Here is an 18628-nt window from a genome sequence, read left to right as displayed (position 1 = left end):
GATTTAGATTTCCCGTCTGCATGCTAAACATCCTTGAGCACGATAGTAACCCCAAGTTGCTCTCTGATCCATCAGAGTGTGAATGTTTGATTTAAAGCATAGTTAAAAGCGCTTGTATAAATGGGCTGCACATAAGTGGTGCGCGTTCGCTGTCAAAATAAAAGACGTGCACCAGATAAGAAGTTGGACCGCGCGTTTGCATACATAAGATATTTGACCACATAACATCCACAGAGTATTTTGATTCTGAAGACAATGTGTGGCTAAGTGTTAAACACGTTTGAGGATACTTTCCTTCTTAGTTGTTATTGTTTTGTTATTTCTTTTTTGGCGTGGGCTGAAATTGTGGGAGCGCCAAGATTTTCTCTGATCTTCAGTTGATTTCTTTTCTCTGTTGGGCTGCAGTAAGTCTGGAGAGTAGATCATGAAACGATAATAGATGGCCTCCTTAGTTATAATCCCAGCTTCGATGATGTTACAGATATATTTCCTGTGTCCATAAAAACCATTGTTGTGTCCCTGTCGCCCTTCTCAGTGAGACAGGATGTCCCTGCATCAGCTGAGACCAGGCCAATATGTGGACTGATGGGAACTATACGCTTAGTGGCAGGTAAGATCAGCATGCACACAGTATGGAGATACATTATTCTACTGTGAAATATTGGAAGTTGGATAATCCAGTGCATTTTTGCTCTGCTTTCTCCTTTTTCTGGAAGGCATGTACCTGGTTGTCATCACAAAGAAGAGGAAGGTGGGAGATCTGCTGGGCCATGCTGTGTGGAAGGCTCTGGACTTTGACGTAATCTCCTATAAAAAGACAATACTGCACCTCACAGACAACCAGGTAGTGTCTTCTGATTCTGCGCCTTAGTAGAATTTAGCAGAACAACCTTTAACAGCAGTAACACAAAGGAAACACATCATTGTGGAGGACTTTTGTCTTCTTTACAGAGTTCCTTCAGTTCACTGAGGTTTGCAGCCACGTGTTTATACACAGAAATCTAAAAGTCCAGAGAGTTTTGAACTTTAAATGCAGCAACTGCATCACCGTCTTGTCTTTTTTCAGCCATTGTGTTACAGATTTGCTGCTGAGCTTGAGATGGATGTGCTGTTGACCCAGTTTTAGCTAGGCTTTGCTGTGGAGCACACGTGTTGGCCTCACATTTGATGGTAGATACTTTGGTATGCTCATGACTTCATGGTCCACTCGGTGCCTGTCAGGTCCCCGTGTCCTGTGGATAGAAAACAAATCCAAATGACCCCTGAAGTATTTTTGCTAATGTGTTTGGTTTGTGCTGTGTACTACGGCCCAACATCTCCTCTATTGCACAATCTGACAGGAAGTTAAATTTACTGGGACGTCCAATCGACAAGATTGACCCGTAATGATTATGGTTTGTGAAAGAATCGAGAACGAGCGTGTGGATAATCTTTCTCACTGATGGACACCAGTGATCTCCACGGGCGTGTCTTTGGAGAGTTAGTGCACTCCCAGAACAGTGTTCCTGAAGTTAAAATTCAATTAATTGAATTAATTTTTTAAGCAAATTTGTCAGATGGTTCAATAAACTCTCCATTAAAAAAAAAATTGTTTTATTGTTCAGAGTTAAAACGATGTCACGTTAGAATATTAAGCTTCAAAGTAGTTAAACTTGTTCCAGTGAACAAAGATTTGCACTGGCTGCTGCGCTCTGCTTTGTGTTGTATTATGTTTAAATGTTTAAGTAAAAAAACGTATTGCTCATTTCCTTTGTAACAATCCCAACTGGTAGTCTGAGCATAGAGTTAACCCCGAACACAGCCCGGTTACGATGCGACCCTTCAAGTTTAGCTTGAATAGAATTGTCTGTCCATATGCTAATCAAGTCCAAAACCTCAGTTTCTGTCCATTGACTCGCTCCGTCTCCAGTTACCGCCGTGCTGTCTCGCTTGTCTTCTCCGGAGCTGATAATTGGCATCTGTCTTGTGTCAGCGTAAAAGACAGATTTCATGCAACATGACCATCAAACAGCAGTCGCTTTCTAAAACATCGGATATGTATCGGATTCAGCACCACATACGAAAGTGACCCAGGTCCGATTTGAAAATATGGGATTCGTGCCGTTCACACTGTCACAGCACGGTCGTATACGGGTCACATAGGGTGATGTGCTTTGGCCTGCAGTGTGAACGTAGCCTTTGTACGCATGTTCAGATGTTCCTTACGTGAAACATTATTGCTCAAGCAGAGATCACAGCTGCTTCACCCAGGTTGTATTGTCGGCTCGTGTGTATCTCTTGCTTTGTTGCTGGATTTATTTCTTGTTGCAGATGCAAGACAACAAGACCTTCCTGTCCATGATTAACAGCATGCTTCATGCAGACGGTTTCTACTTTGCAACCGACTATGATCTGACACACACTCTGCAGCGCCTGGCAAACACCAGCCCAGAGTTTCAGGAGATGAGCCTTCTGGAGAGGGTAAGATGTTTCTGATGTAAAGTCTTTGAACTGTTTGTGTATTTGGACGACTGTGTGGCTGCAGTTCAGGGCTTAGCTGGAAGCACTTCTTTTTTCAATAATGGTTTAGAGCAGGGGTGTCCAACTCCAGGCCTCGAGGGCCGGCGTCTTAGATCTCACCCTGGGTCAACACACCTGAGTCACATGATTAGTTCATTGCCAGGCCTCTGGAGGTCATTTAGCCATTTAGATCAGCTGTGGATCAAGGACACATCTAAGACCTGCAGGACACCGGCCCTCGAGGCCTGGGGGCCCCTGGTTTAGAGGTTGGTTTTTTGTTAAAATATGGACGTGTCTCAGTCACTAATTCCACATGTACCAGTTATCACTAACAGGGTGTTGACCAGCAAAGTTAAGCTTTTTAACGCTGCACTTGTTTAATTCATTCAAGTGTGAGCGAGGAAGATTCAATTCAATTTTATTTATATAGCGCCAAATCACAACAACAGTCGCCTCAAGGCGCTTCATAGATACAGAGAAAAACCCAACAATCATATGACCCCCTATGAGCAGCACTTTGGCGACAGTGGGAAGGAAAAACTCCCTTTTAACAGGAAGAAACCTCCGGCAGAACCAGGCTCAGGGAGGGGCGGGGCCATCTGCTGTGATTGGTTGGGGTGAGAGAAGGAAGACAGGATAAAGACATGCTGTGGAAGAGAGACAGAGGTTAATAACAGATATGATTCAGTGCAGAGAGGTCTGTTAATACATAGTGAGTGAGAAAGGTGACTGGAAAGGAAAAACTCAATGCATCATGGGAATTCCCGGCAGCCTGCACCTATTGCAGCATAACTAAGGGAGGATTCAGGGTCACCTGGTCCAGCCCTAACTATATGCTTTAGCAGAAAGGAAAGTTTGAAGCCTAATCTTGAAAGTAGAGATAGTGTCTGTCTCCTGAATCCAAACTGGAAGCTGGTTCCACAGAAGAGGGGCCTGAAAACTGAAGGCTCTGCCTCCCATTCCTGAAGCTGCTGAAGAGGCTTGAAACTGTGTTGATAACTCAAGCTGGTCATACCAAATATTGACTTTCAAGTTTGTTAGGACTGTAAGAACTCAGTATGAGCTGTGTTATCATTTATGCTAGAATATGTTTCAATAAATTGCTGCACCTATTTCCTGTTTTCTTAACAAAATATAAAGAACGGGGTGGTTTAGGACAGAGGACTGTACGTTATCTCAGTTAATAGTAGCTTCGGCTTGATTTGCAATTCTGTATCTGTTCTTGTTTCAGGCAGATCAGCGATTTGTGTGGAACGGACACTTGTTGAGAGAATTCATAGCACAGCCAGAGGTAAGATCCAATTATTTAGTGAGTAAGGAAGATTATAAAAAGCACAAGAAAACATTTAGCATGGTGAAGGAAATCCCTTCAGTCCATAAGGCTCTAGAGTTTGTTTCATTGTGAGCAATTAAGAAAAGAAGAGAGGCAAGGCTGCAGTAATCCAAAACACACTAGAAGCATTTCTATGACTTGATGAGGAAAACATCAACCATCAAAGTGATGGAGTGAGGAAAAGTGTGGCACAAAACAAGGTAGGATGATGAGCTCCAGCACCCTCTCATCTGATGAAAATTCCTAATGTACTGATCATTTACCTGCTGCCAGAGGCACCAGGGTGAATTCACTCCAGCAACATTTTACGATTTAGCAGGAAAACGATGGTACATGTAGCCAACGTAACCAAGGAGCTTGTGTCATGGAAACTTTGAAATGTTCAAGTCAGTCAGCGAGACGACTTAAGGAGTTGATGCTGTTTTCAGTGAATCGTGTCATCGGGAAAAATAAAAACAGCAGATGTGTAGCTGCAAAACGGCTTCAGCTAATAAGTTTGTCTCCTGCAGTTCTATACAGAAGCAAAGCTGCTGAGCTCACCGTCCATTTTTCATTTTCCAAAATATGTGTAACTGTGGAGAAGGTCCGCCTGTAGCAGACAGTTTCATTTCAACATGTTTAAATATTCTGCTGCTGTACATAGAAACATTTACCGCTGCTCTCCTTTCACAGCTGCACATGTTTGTGTTTCCTGTTGTCCACGGCTGTATCCTTTCCTGTTTCCTTAGTGAATGGCAGCTTTCATGTTACCTGTGTAAAGTGGAACTGGACGGTGTCATTTAATGACCACTGAAGCAGACTGGTCTGTGCGCTCTAAATGCTTTGTTGTGATTGCTGGAGCACTTTTTTCTTCTTCTTGACAGAAAACTATCAGATGAGTAATAACATAACAATAAAAACATCCAGAGGACGTTGTTTAAAAATGTACCGCAGTGTAGATGTTTCGTACCACTAGACTAAACTTGAGTAAACCTTACAAATGTTTCATACTCAATTTTTTTTGGCAATGAGTCTTTAATATCATATCCCTACATGTGGTGATGTTTCCTGTCAGCACTGTTGTGTCCTTAACACGTGCTAATCAGTCATCACTGTGAAGTCGAGCTGCATCAGTGGAAAGGTGTTTGAGTGGAGCGTTATCTCCAGGAGGAGCTGTTTCAGAGCAGGGGTCCGCTACTATGTCCGAGGTAATTTATGTCCTTTGAGCTAGGGCTGGGTTTTGATGATCGATTCATCGATTAAAATCGATTCTCGCTTGGATAACGTGATATCGAGTCATTAAAATCCAGATTTTTTTAATATGAATTTATTTTGCCCAAAACGCCAGAATCTCAGGTGAAACCTCACAAAATATCAACACACACAGCGCGGCCCCGCCGACGGATCAGAATCAGTGAGCTGTGACTTTCTCACCGACGCCACGGACACGGTCGGGGCTGAAAGCTCGCTGACTCTGATGTGTCGGCGGGTCGAGCTTTATGTTCACGCCCTTTTTGCGCTGATTCTGAAGCTGTTAGTTTATCTCTCTCCAAACAACATTGATCCAAACTAAGCTTCACATAAACATCGTCATGGACTCACTCTGACTTTTGCTGTTTTGCACGTCATGCACAGCTCTCTCCCTCTCTCTGTGTACTTCAACAACAGTTTCCCGTCTACAAATCTGTTTTCTTCATTATTCGCTTGCTTGTTACGCACCAATCTGTCGTTGTTTACAGGCTGTCGGCCGCTGTTTTTCCCTTTTACTTACTTCAGAAAAGAAAACCTAATTTCTGCCGTTCAACAGGCTTCTGAACAAATTTAAACTTTTAAAAATTATACAAAATGCAAAACGCCGTGTCTCTAATCAAACCGCTGTAACGTCAGAGGTGATGTTCATTGTTGATTAATGGTTTTCTTTCGTTTTTGATCGACTGCAGAATACTTTTATAAAATCCCAGAACAGGAAAATCTCCTTCGTGTGTTTCTGTTTTATCTTCAGCTGCTTTGACACAAAGGCCTCTGCTGTGACGCTCACACCTTTGATAAAGTCTGGAAAGTGTCAGCTTCCTTTTTATAGATACAAAAAGATGTAAATGTACTGATCTGAGTTATAATATTTCTGACTGTCTGAGGCAAAATTTCCCAGATTCAAATCGAATCGATTCTAGAAACCAGCCCTACTTTGAGCCCTGACCGAATGTTCTGGCTGCTTTATGTCTCTGAAGAAATGTTCTCAGTAAATGCATTTTGTGGTATTTTCTTCTGTTTTTATAACAACACTAAAAAGATTAGAAGAATTTACAGAAAGGATATTGTTGTTCTGGGAGGATCCTGCTGTGTTTGACACATACTATCCACCTGAGCAGTGTAGCAGACACAGCCTGGCTCCACCTGTTCAAGTGGCCCAGCGCACACGTTGCTTAACTGCAGGTGGGTACATGCAGCGAGCGCACGAGTCATTTGAACATAGTGGAGTCAGTGCGTTTGCACCTCAAGTCAGTGACAAGCTAATCAGCTCCTCATGACTTTGAAGGATTCAGATAACCGAGTTTGTCAACAGTTTTTGTGTGTGTTTGTGTGTTTTTGTTGTAGGCATTGATTCAGAAGGACACGCTGCTAACTATGTGGAAACAGAGCAGATAGTGCAGTACAACGGTGCAAAGGCTTCTTTTGTTCAGGTGAGCCAAACACTTAGTGCTCCAGCAGAGATTACATGAAATCTGCCGTTCAGACCAACGATAGCAAATAGGAAAATGTTCAGTAAGTGAAGGAACATGGGTCCAAAAGCTTCCTTCAGTCTGTTGGCTTCCCAGGGTGCAAAAAGGTTTACTCTAAAAACAATGTAAAAAGATGAAGAAACAGAAAAATTCCAAAAAGTTGATTCTGTTCATCTGGACGAAGCGTTTCATCAGGTGACCTGTGAGCGAGTGTGGCATTTACTTACCTGGATGATTGAAGACAAATCGTGTTCAGAAATTCAACAGATTAACATCTAAATCACTGCAAAGGCACCTGGGACCAAGTCTGGGAGAATGCTAAATATCTGAGTGCAATGAAGTAAAAGCAGTCCAAATGCAAGTCTCACACCGAGCCCACGTATATAACTCAGGCCTTACTCTGCCCTAAGTGTAAAATAGAGGTGGACAACCTCACTCACTGTCTGTGCTCATGCAGAAAAATACAGCAGTATTGTTCATAAAGTGTGACCTGGATCAGATCTCTGCTGCCGCTGAACCCGTCGTGTTTGCTGCTCCGAATGACAAAATCGGGGAGATTAGAAAAGCAGCTTTACAGGCTGTTAACATCTGTGCAAGCTAGTGCGTCCTTTTGAACTGGATCACGGACAAGGCCCCATCTAAACCTCGGAGACAGTGGACTGTACTGGAATGTGTGTCATTGGGTTACCTAACATGCGAGTTACATAGTAGGGACAATGTGTTTGATCAAATATGGGACCCTTCATGTTGTTTGGATATTTCAGCTATTTTCACACAGGCGCTGGTTTAATGTAACGTATGGATGTATAGCTTAATCTATTAAAGTTAATATCTCAAGCCATACATGTCTCCACAGTTGGGTCTTTTTGAGCGACCAAGAGCTTCATGGGCTCATCCTGTAGACACGCTTCAGAAACTCTGCCTTCTCTGGGTCTCTCCTCTGATTTCAAATTCTCGTTGTTAATGGTGTGTTTGCAGACCAGAGGCTCCATCCCCTTCTACTGGTCCCAAAGGCCTAATCTCAGGTACAAACCAAAACCACAGATCAGCAAAACAGTCAACCATGTAAGTTCTTTACATGCAGATTCAAGTGAAAAAACAAATACCTGTTGTTTATCTTCATTTCTGAAATCTTCCTGTTTTTGTCGTAGCTGGACGGATTCCAGAGACACTTTGACTCCCAGATCATCCTCTATGGAAGACAAGTCACTTTGAACTTGGTGAGAACAATCCGTTAGCTACTGATTTTTGCATTTACAAGACCATGATATAACCTCACAGTCAAATGAAATAACAGCAAACCCACACATACCCATATGCAATCGTTTGCAAAGGCTCTTTGTTTTATTTGTTCTGTTCTTTCACAGATAAACCAAAAAGGCTCAGAAAAGCCGTTGGAGCTGGCATTCGACAACATGGTCACAAACTTGGGTAATGGCTTGATCAAGTAAGATTACCACTAATTCAGCCTCAGGCTTCATCTGTCTGGCATTTACTCGACATCCTGCCTTCCTCAGGTAATTAAAGCCTCGCTTTTGTCTAGGTACATAGCTTTTGACTTTCATAAGGAGTGCAGCCACATGAGGTGGCACCGCCTTCAGATCTTACTGGACATGGTTGCTGAAATGCAGGATGACTTTGGGTCAGTGAGCTAGTAGAGCAGCTTGTGTCTGTCCAATAGTAATACACTCTTCATGAGAAGTAATGTTGTGCATATGGATGCAGATATTTCCTAGTGGATGCAGATGGAAAGGTGCTGTTAAATCAGGAGGGAACTTTTCGGAGCAACTGCATGGACTGTTTGGATCGTACAAATGTCATCCAGAGCCTGCTGGCCCGACGCTCTCTTCAGTCACAGCTGCAGGTATTAAATGCATAGTCACATATAATAATGCGTAATGGTTCTCACATGCAAGAACTTGCTTATCCTTCAGCACCATCAGGAAACCTTGAAGTACTTTACTGTACAAGCACATTTACACACATTTAGACGTATGAGTCATGTTTTCTGTTTCTGTTCACCACCACAAGGATTTTAAACCCAACAGTCAGTATGTGACTAAAGTGATTCAAGGGTTTAACAAAAACAGGAATCCAGCCTGTTTTAGGAAGTTTTTCCAGTCAGTGGAAAGGACCCCGACATTTTGAGGTAGAGCAACGCACAACCATGTTTTTCATATACTGCTCTTGAGCTGTGCTGGTCTGCTTTTCCCCTGCAAGCTAAATTCTGAATTCTACTGATGGCTGAGCTGGTTACCCTAAAGGTTTGGTGAGCTCTGTGGTTTATTTGGGCTCTCGACCCGTCCTCGAGCTCCCTCGCTTCCATTGGACCGTATTTCCTTTTAGATTGCTGGAATTCATTTTTCATTAACTGCAAATCAGTTAATGTAATAATTTTGCTAAACTCCTTAAATCTGAGCTGAAGGTCATTATTTGGTTTAAAATCTAACACAGTACGTGTGCAGAGGCCAAATTACAGAAGTGCTTTCATGTGTAAACAGAAAGAATGCACAAATAAATAAACAGCATGTGATACTGATACGAACATGATACTGCTTTATTTAACTGGTGATGATTAATTGTACACATTACACCTTGATACAAAGCCTGTATAAAGGTAAAGGCTCAAATCTGTGTAACCTGTTTGCACTGTGCTCAGTCTGAGCAGCCTTGAAGTGGCCACTTTCTGCTTTAATGCTTCCTTCAGGTTGTTGGTCTGTTTGGGGTTTCACTGATCCCTAACAATGTGGTCAGAGACGATAAGAACAGTAACAGACTGAACTAGCTCGAGTCTAAATATCCACAATATTACAGAGATTAAATATATATCGTGTACATTTTACTCTAATCTATAAAACGTCGTTACTTTCACTGCAGAGGATGTGCGCTATTGTACTATTGTATCAGTGGAGGAGTTGTACAGGGAGATGGCCACAGACAGGAATGATTTCCTGTGGCGTTCAGTGGTGCATTATGGGTAATCTCAGCCTCTCAGTGAACGTGCTCCTGTGACTGGCCAGCATGTCATGGAGGTATTGTCCAGCCTCATCTTGGACAACATCCGCCTCTCCGACACCACCTTAAGGAGTCCAGCTCCGTCCCCACAGCATTACTGGCCTTACGGATCAGTTTGAGTGTTTGGCATCTGTGACCCTCAGCCTGCTCCCCCAGCGTGCAGCAGCATAGAGGATGGCACTGCCACAACAGACAGCATCGTCTGACAGATGTTAAAAGACCTTAACCACTTGTGCAGTGTTGTTTTTAATCCAGTCCAGGTTATTATCTATGTACTCCAACGGACTTGTAGTCTTCCACGATGTCCACTTCAACCCACTTCCCCCAGTGCTCTGCCTCTTCACTGTCACTGATGCATTCATGATCAGAAAACCTCTGATGGCAGGTTTCTGTGCAGTGGCTGAAGTCTGTGGTGTACACGGTGAAGAGGAAAGAAGAGAGGACGGTCCCTGTGTTGCTGATCACCTGACACACAATGTTGCATCAGCAATCCAGGACACCAGAGAGGCATCCACCTGCATCGCTGTCAGCGTATCACCCAGGAGGGTCGGCCTGATAGTGTTGAACGCCTGGAAAAGTCAAAAAACATGACCCTCACAGTGCTCGCCGGCTGGTCCAGATGTGCATAGACACCATTGAGCAGGTAGATGATGGCGTCCTCCAGGCCTGCCTGGGAAGTCAGTGACACAGGTCTGCAATCCTGGGGTCACTGGAATGTGTCGACTTTGGTACAGGACCAGGGCAGGACGTCTTCAGCACTGGGAGCCTCTGCAGACTCAGACTCATGAACAGAGGGAGAGAGTGGCTGAGCGTTTACTGCAGTGTCAAATCTGTTGAAAAACACATTGAGCACATTAGCCCCTTTTTAATCGGACCTACTTTGATCAGCTTGCTATGGCTCACCACAGTTGGTTTTTCCTTACACTTGAGTAGCACCTAATGTGCCTGGTTGTTGTCATTGCTGCCTAGCATCCTGTAACGTAGTTAGTATGCAACATGAATGGTACAAAAAAGGTGGAAGTGGAGGCGTCGATATACCCGCTGCTCGGTCTCTGGCTTTTCGTCAAACTCAGGGACCGTGGCTTTGTTTCGTATTTCCCTCATTGCCGGGTTACAAGAACGGCAGGTTTGACTTTCATGAACGAGACGCTCTCATGACTCATCGAGTGACGCTACTGACCAGCCAATCGCTGGGATGCAGTCTCACGACGTCACCTGCTTAGATCGCTTGGAACGTACCGGCCCCAGCTTTTAAGGAGCCCCTGTCTTTATGCCACTCCACACCTCGCTCATGCTGTTCTGCTCCAGCTTTCTCCGGTAATTATTGTCTGATGTTACCTTTCAGTAACTGAACCATGCTCACCTCCTCTCTATTGTCCAGTCTGAAGGCCTTCTTCTTGTCGTTGAGGAGGGCTTTGATGTCCTCGTCACCCACAGCTTGTTATTTGGATAACAATGTCTGAGCTGGGACAGTGGAGTCGGTGTGGAAGGTGTAGTCGGTGAAACACTCACAGTCTCCCAGTCTGTCACAAAACAGCCCTGTAGCTCCACTGAGGCCTCCTCCGACCCCCTCCTAATACTACTGGTGGTCACAGGCTCCCTCTTCACAACAGGCGCATAGTGGAGGGTGAACTGAATCAGCTTTTGTCTGACCCAGCCAGTGGGGGTACAGAGGAGACTGACATTAGCATACAGTAGGTCTAAAAGTCTCTCCCCCCTGGCGGGACCGACCACATATTGTGTGAAGTTGGCAGTGACGTGTTTGAAGTCACCAGAGAGGCTGTAAGCTGAGTCTGTAACCGGCCAATGGGAGAGTGAATAATGTCCCATGCAGCTGTGAGCTGTGGGGTAGCAGTGGGAGGAACATAAACAGCCACATGGGTCCTGGGTCCAACAGCGCACAGTTCAGTGTCCGGGCAACAAATCCACAACTTGATTGTTATATGAGCAGAGTTACACAACCGTTTGTTGCAAGAACAACAAGCCCTCCTTTCTGCTCACAGCTGGCGCTCTCGTCTCCTTCCTCTCTCCCCCAACATGCCCCCCCCCCCCCCGGTTCTGTTGCAGGTTTCTTCCTGTAAAAAGGGAGTTTTTCCTTCCCACTGTTGCCAAGTAATTGCTCATGGGGGTTGTGTGATTGTAGGGTTGTTTCCTTGCTTTGCAAAGCACCTTGAGGTGATTGTTGTTGTCTGTTGGTGCTATATAAATAAATGAAATGGAACTGAATCAGTCCCAGGCCTTTATGTTGGTGTTTTTCTTTACACTTTCACCATCATGTCAACATCTGCTTCTGTCCAAATTATAAATATGACATCAAAGAGCAAATAAAAGTATCTGAGCACACAGTTCATCAGTGAGTTCATCTAGCTGAAGGACTGTTGAGCAGCAATCTGTTGATGTCAATAAACTGGTCATTGATCATGATCAGGAGTACGTCTCCTCTCCTGAAACGTGATTAATTTGCCCTAGATGTAACTGTCTGCAATTCTTCTTGGCCTTAGTTGGTGCATTAAAGCTAACCAATGACAACAAAACGTTCTGTTTGTACTGCTTTGCACTGTAGTATCTGCAGCTGTGTCCGTAGGGACAGAGGCCACATCACTCCAAGGTCACCTGTTCCTCTGAGAATAGCAGACTTGTTGCTGAGCGGGTTTTTGAAACCCTGCTGTGTCTATGATTGTTCTTCAGATCTGGGTGCTCCTCCTGGCACCTTACAGTCAAAGTAGTCCCACTGCTGTCTGCAAATGCACTGAAATTAACTCCATACCATTTTGCAGTGGGATTATATTTGCTTTGATTCTTCTAAATGAAGGCAGCAGGTAAACAAGGAAAATGTTTGCATAACCTCTTAAGCCCCAAGCCCAACTGATCCCCTGCCTTTTGCCCCCGTATCAGGGGGCGTTGGGGCTTAAGAGGTTAAACGAGTTAAAACAGGGCTGTATTAGAAAACAGTGGCATTCAGACTCGAGAGCATTTGACAAAAGGTGTGTGTGTGTGTGTCTTTAGAGGATGGGAGTTCTCCACATAGGCCAGTGGATTGAAGAGCAGACAGACTTTGAGAAGATGTACAAGAATGGTGGGTGTTCCCTCACACAGCTGTAGCCTGAGTAGTAACAACTAATCAGAGTTTGTTGTTTTCATATCTAAACCCTGCCTAATATGCAGCTGGTCCTTTGCATGCTCGCAAAACCTTTTGGATCCACTGATTTTTACAGGACATCTAAAGGGCATTGTGTGGTAAACACTGCTTCAGTTTGATATGCTCTGTCCCAGCTACTATCTGGCCAGCATGATTTAGTCTTTGTCACAGTTTTACACACACACTGAGCAGAAGACTGGTCTCTTATTGCACTCTTTGACATTTTTGCTTCATGGTTAGACTATAACTTTATAAAACATTTAGTCATTGAACATTCCCACACATTCATACTCCAGTGAATGCATCAGAGAGCGTCTCAGGGTTCAGTGTCTCGTTCAAGAATACTTTGACATGCAGACTGGAGTAGCCAGGGCTTGAACGACGAACTCTCTGATTAGTAAATGACCTGCTCTGCCTCCCCTTCTGTGTTTCACACACAGCCTGGGCAGACAATGCTGACGCTTGTGCCAAGCAGTATGCTGGAACTGGTGCCTTAAAGACTGACTTCACTAGGTGAGTGTTCACAGCAAACACATGCTAACAGGTTTTTGTTTTAGCCCTACCTGTCTTCAAGTTGTGCCATCAGAACTGACAGTCGTCTCTTCCATAATGAGGTGAAAGCAACCACCCACTCTTTCTTTGGAGTAGCTATTTCCTTTTAGCGTTTTGTTTCTGACTTGTGCTACAGTCGATTGTACTCAGTTAAAATATAAGGAGTCTTTAGAGTTGCAATAAAAAAAAAGGGAACGGTGATGCTTTTCATGTGTTCATTGAACACACAGTAAAAGCTCCCAGAAAAGCCAAAATAAATGATGTCTTCAAAAGTGTGGATTGTAGATCGGGATGCACCGATCAAACTTTTCCAGTTTCAATACGAAACCAACATCTTGGCTTTGAGTATTATCGAGAACAGTACCAGTAATTAATGAACATGTTATGTCTCACTGTGAGGAAGACACTAGCAGCATCAGACCCAACGGAAAAACTGTTTTCCTACTTAAAAATACAAATTGGGGGCAGCAAGAATGGCAGCACCTCCCTCTTCCCAGCCACCTCCTCCAGGTGGCCTCTTTGCAAGGAGAAGCAACAGTACTCTGAGACCCTCTGAACTCCTCACTAGGGATGGGTATCGTTTAGGTTTTATCCGATACCAGTACCAAACCGGTACTTTTGAAACGGTGCCGGTGCTTAAACGGTGCTCAAACCGGTGCTTAAAGAATGGAGAACACACACAAAGTCCAAAAACCTCTCATGTTCAGCTGTTTTCCTCTTTTTCTTTGGTCATTTTAGCCTTTTTGGCCAGGGTGAAAGGAGTACCTGCCATCAAACAAGAAGACAGCCGCATGTAGCTATGATGATGTTTGCTAGTTCACCTTACATGCATTAATGTAATAGCGTGGTTAGCCTACTCAACGTAAATTACACACGAACAACATTAAGCTACTCACGCAGAGAAGAACGGCTGCTGCTGCATCATCCTCATCATTTCTGCTACACTGGCAGGGCTAGGGGCCAGGACTCTCCTCTTCGGGTTCTTGGGGGATGTTGCTAACTCCGGGTCCGAAAACAGGCACCACCAGGGTAGGGTTATCGGGGTCCCAACCTGGGAGCAAGGCCTGGAGAGGGAGCTTGACGGAGAACGCCTGGTGGCCAGGCCACTGTTCTCTGCCAACTTGAAGAAGGAAATGACCCGCCTTCTTGTAGGTTTGACACCCACAGGAGATGCTGTAGGGGTTGGGTCCATTGTGTGTTGGGCAGTGGGCAAGAGCAGGAGCCCTGGTGAACTGATCCGCAGCTTTCGAGGCTGGCTACTGGGACATGGCGAGGTTCTCAAGGGTGTTCATTCTGCTGTCCTGCTGGGAGACTTCAGTGCTGATGAGGGCAGTGACAGCGAGACCTAGACGGATGTGATTGGGAAGAGCGTCCTGCCTGGTCTTTGCAGCTGTTGCTGGTTAGTGTTGTTGGTTAATACCTGGTTCTAGCCTGCAGAGAAGTCTAATATTTAAAGATCACTACAGCCGCACATCATCAGAATATTACAGTTTGTTTTGTTTGCGAGGGCAAAACCAAAAACCCAAATTGGATCTTGCTCTTAAAGAAAGTTTCTAACTGGCGATAGGTTCTCCTCTGCGGACCGTCCTTGAGCTCCTTCATTTTCCTGTGAGTTCTGTACTTTAACACTTATTAAAATGATAAAGTAGCTGTAAATGCTGCTGCTTTTCTTAATGGTGCTGAATTTCATGTTCATATTTCAGGACAGGGAAGAGAACACACTGGGGACTGCTGATGGACGGCTGGAACTCGATGATCCGATATTACAAAAACAACTTCTCTGATGGCTTTAGACAGGTGGGTACCAGAGACGAGCTTCATGGCTGATCCACCAGAGTCAGAGTTACAAATATATGAACCCAACAGAGTAAATTATTCACCATTTGGCTCCAGCCAGCTAGTAGAGGCACTTCCTGCCTTCGTGCTGCCGGTGAAGCAGCTGCTGCTGTTCTGGACATTTGATATTGCTTTTTAGTAGCATTTCATTACCTGATTTCTGCATTCATTTAGTGGGAAGTCAGTGGTAGCTGCCTCAGTGCACAGCGGCAGCGGTTGAGACAGATGTTGAGAGATTAATTATGAATGGAAATGCTCCGTGGAGTCTAACGCAGCAATGACGACTGCCTTATCAAATAGAAACACATGATCACAGCAGCAGGAGTTGCTGCAGACCAGAAGCACCACTGCTACCTGCTGCTGCCCTGAGCCGGTCCTTCCTCCCATTTGATTGGCAGCAGTTAACAGGTCATGTTTCATATCAGCGTTCTTTACACGTACAAACTGTTTAAATTAACCTTATTATGGTCTCACCTTTACTTATGAAGTCCACACACCGACCCTTTGTTCCTTTTTTGCACCATGGACTCACGAGCGCCCCCTATCAGTGCCTCGTTGCATGGCAGGGCACAGTTTGTGTGAGTGTGTGCAATCAGATTGTTTCATAAAAAATAGTTCATAGATCAAACCATTCGATAAAGAAACGATTTCATTTATTTGATTATCATTATTTTTTTTTATGATGACCTCTGCTGACCACACGTCACTGGTGGGTTCAGGTCGTCCTTTATGTGCTACTTCATCAGTGTGGAATAGTGTGAATGCCATATTGCAAAGTGAAATGAATCTGTTCCATCAGATACTACAGCAATATCACAATAATACAAGCTGCTAATGACTCTCACATAATCATCATGTTATGAGTAATCAGACCGCTGCAGGTAGAGTTCGCTTTACAGGCACGTATTCTTTTAAAATCAGGCCGTGAGCAGCAGGGCTCAGCACTGATGCTGTGGAGATTTGGACAACACTGTGAAATGTAAATAAAAACAGAATGCAGTGATTTGCAGATCTCATTAAGCCATATTTCTTAGTCCGAATCAAACATGGAAACATGTTTAACATGACAAAAATATGAGCTCAGAAAAGCTCAGAGACGGGGCCATGTTCCCCACTTCTTTTAACAACAGTCCAGAATGAAGGAGCCTCTGATGAGAGGTGAAAAGTCTTCAAACACGTCCAGTCTCACTCTTTTAAAGCCATGACCTCGACGAGCTACACACCCTTCAGTGAAATAACTGCTGATCCCCTTAAAGACATCTTTGGTTGCTCTTTTGTAAGCAGAGACAAAAACTGTTAAGCTGTGTTCAGTGTGGTCCTCGTTGCTTTGTTGCATTCTACAGATCAGTAATGACATCGGTAAAATCTTAAACCTGCATACAAAAAGACTTCAAAGTCACTGCAAAATCTTTTGCAACAAAACACAGTTAAAACTGTAATTCATATAGAAGAGCGTACCTGTGATGATGCCGCTGCAAAGCAGAGTTCAGGTGGGCTGTTTTTCCTGCAGGATTCCATCGATTTATTTCTGGGGAACTATGCTGTCGATGAAGCTGACTGGACCACTCCACTGCGAGACCCCAAGGACTGGAAGTTTCTGACAGTAAGAAGAGCTCAAGAAGCTCGACTCACAACATTTTCTTTTTCTGACGTCTTTAATGTGATGCCGCTTTTCTTTCTTCTAGTTGCCCATCATCATGGTTGTTGCCTTTTCCATGTGTATAATCTGCCTTCTAATGGCCGGTAAGACTAACTGCAATAAACTGAATGCAAATAAATTTCCTCCACTGACGCAGTTCGACCTGTTGTCTCCTGTCAGGTGACACGTGGGCTGAGACGCTGGCTTACGTCCTGTTCTGGGGAACAGCCAGTGCAGTAACCGGTGGGCTTATCCTCTTTTATGGACGGGACTTTGTAGACGCTCCTAAGCTGGTCCAGAAGGAGAAGCTGGACTGAATGTGTGCGTGTGGAAAGCAGCTGGGCCCTCGCAAACTCACCACCTCGTCCTCTTCCTCGTCATCACTTTATCTGCATCAGCAGGCCTGGAGCCTTTACTAACGCTGGAGCGAGGAGGTTGGTGGGCAGCGAGGGTGGCTTTGTGCACCACAGCAGGAGACTGAAGAGTGCACAGGCCTGCTGCTCTCCACACTGTAGCGGACTGACGGTCTGTCTGAACTCGACACTGAACTCAGGAGCTGTTCTGACCCGATGTCTTTGTTCCTCATTTAACTGGAATGCTGTGGACCTGTTTAAATGTGTTTCTTGTTGTTCTCCACCTCATTCCTTTTATGAAAACATGGGGATCAGACTTCAAACAGCATAGCTGTGAAGATATTCCTCATTTGCAAATTCTCATGTAGAACTGGTGTGTCCTAGGTTAGACACTGCCTGTGGTTCATAGTCTGCGTTTTAAGATCAGTTTTAGCTTGAATGGTTTTAGCTTCTTTTCTGGAGTGTTTGCAGGGATCCAAGTGTGCTCGTCCTTCAGAATCCAGTCAGCTAGAACACGATTTATGGTTGTGGAGTTAAAAACGGTCCCTTGATGAAGAAAGGGGATTCATCCTGGAAACCCTGGACCTTGAGAAAGAAAGTTGTCATTAACTCGTTTTCTTGTATTACATTGAACTATTTTGCATGTCACTTCACCAGAAGAAAAACACTCCATCTGTGTCACTGTGGTACTAAAGGATAAATCAAATCGAAACAGTATTCTCTTCACAGAGACACCATCGTGGCTGACAGTGTGCTGATGTTAGGGCGATGTCATTTCTTTGGCTCCAAATTAAAAATGACATTTATAAAAATGTTCGTCCTCTAGGTCTGTGCATGTTCATGTATTTTGAAAACACGCCTGGAGTCTTCAATATCACTTCAATTCAAATGCTTTATGTGTGCTTTATATTATCATTATTATTATTAATAAGACAAATATCTACAATATAAAAGATAAAAAGCCCAACAATCAGCGCTGTTGTGACAGTGAACAAACCCGAGCTCAGCGGGCTGTGAGGGGCAGCAGAGGGACCCGTGTGGAGCTGCGTCGGGGTTTTGCTATTTAAAATAAAAAAATGTGTTGAATAAATTTGTTTTTTCAGCTTCAAATTTATTTGTTTGGTGTCAGATTCCTTTTTCCCGTTTTTAAACACTTGAAGTTGTTGAAGTTTGTTTTTGTGAAGTCCAGTCTGTAAAACCAAATGAATGGTGAAGCACTACAGAGCTCATGCTCCCTGTGTACTTAGTACACACTCATTTAATTCCAATCTTTGGATAATAATACATTATATTTGGAGGCGCCTTTAAAGACCCTCGAGGTCACCTTACAGTAGTATGAAAACATGAGTAAAACATTTTTTAAAAAGCAAGCATGAAAGTAGAAAAGGTAAAAATAGAGATTTATTTATAGAAAGCTGAATCTGACGGCACCGCTGTGACGGCTGCAGGAAGGAACTGTGTGTGTGCAAACTGCCTCTTCAGCTTTGATTTTACCCTTTATCATTAAGTCACACCTTACTGTTTAATGGTGGCCTACTTGTCTAACTGCACATAATCATTAAC

At 44.0% G+C, this 18628-nt stretch overlaps 1 protein-coding gene across 5 annotated transcripts in view; it reads left to right on the top strand.

The window, feature by feature from the left end:
* sacm1lb (SAC1 like phosphatidylinositide phosphatase b) overlaps positions 1-18175 on the top strand; it is a 29213-nt gene extending 11038 nt beyond the window's left edge. For 3 of the 5 annotated variants that reach the window (XM_085422027.1, XM_085422028.1, XM_085422026.1), the window contains 18 exons: positions 536-610; positions 717-844; positions 2311-2460; positions 3731-3790; positions 4505-4538; positions 4918-5019; positions 6407-6492; positions 7510-7596; positions 7683-7751; positions 7899-7978; positions 8075-8173; positions 8257-8395; positions 12553-12622; positions 13126-13198; positions 14941-15034; positions 16584-16676; positions 16759-16816; positions 16893-18175. In XM_085422027.1, coding sequence (XP_085278153.1) covers positions 536-610; positions 717-844; positions 2311-2460; positions 3731-3790; positions 4505-4538; positions 4918-5019; positions 6407-6492; positions 7510-7596; positions 7683-7751; positions 7899-7978; positions 8075-8173; positions 8257-8395; positions 12553-12622; positions 13126-13198; positions 14941-15034; positions 16584-16676; positions 16759-16816; positions 16893-17029 — 1634 coding nt within the window. In that variant the 3' untranslated portion in view covers positions 17030-18175. Of the gene's footprint in view, positions 1-535; positions 611-716; positions 845-2310; positions 2461-3730; positions 3791-4504; positions 4539-4917; positions 5020-6406; positions 6493-7509; positions 7597-7682; positions 7752-7898; positions 7979-8074; positions 8174-8256; positions 8396-12552; positions 12623-13125; positions 13199-14804; positions 15035-16583; positions 16677-16758; positions 16817-16892 lie in introns of those variants that run through there. The other 2 variants (XR_014913713.1, XR_014913712.1) reach the window with 2 other exon arrangements.
* The last annotated feature ends 453 nt before the right edge of the window (positions 18176-18628 follow it).

This window comes from Rhamphochromis longiceps, linkage group LG11 (assembly GCF_057381845.1).
Source record: "Rhamphochromis longiceps isolate RC_006_pf linkage group LG11, R_longiceps_female_GT1.1, whole genome shotgun sequence".
NCBI lineage: Eukaryota > Metazoa > Chordata > Actinopteri > Cichliformes > Cichlidae > Rhamphochromis > Rhamphochromis longiceps.
Note: the sequence above shows the minus strand (reverse complement) of the source record. Positions and strands in the feature narration are given on the sequence as shown.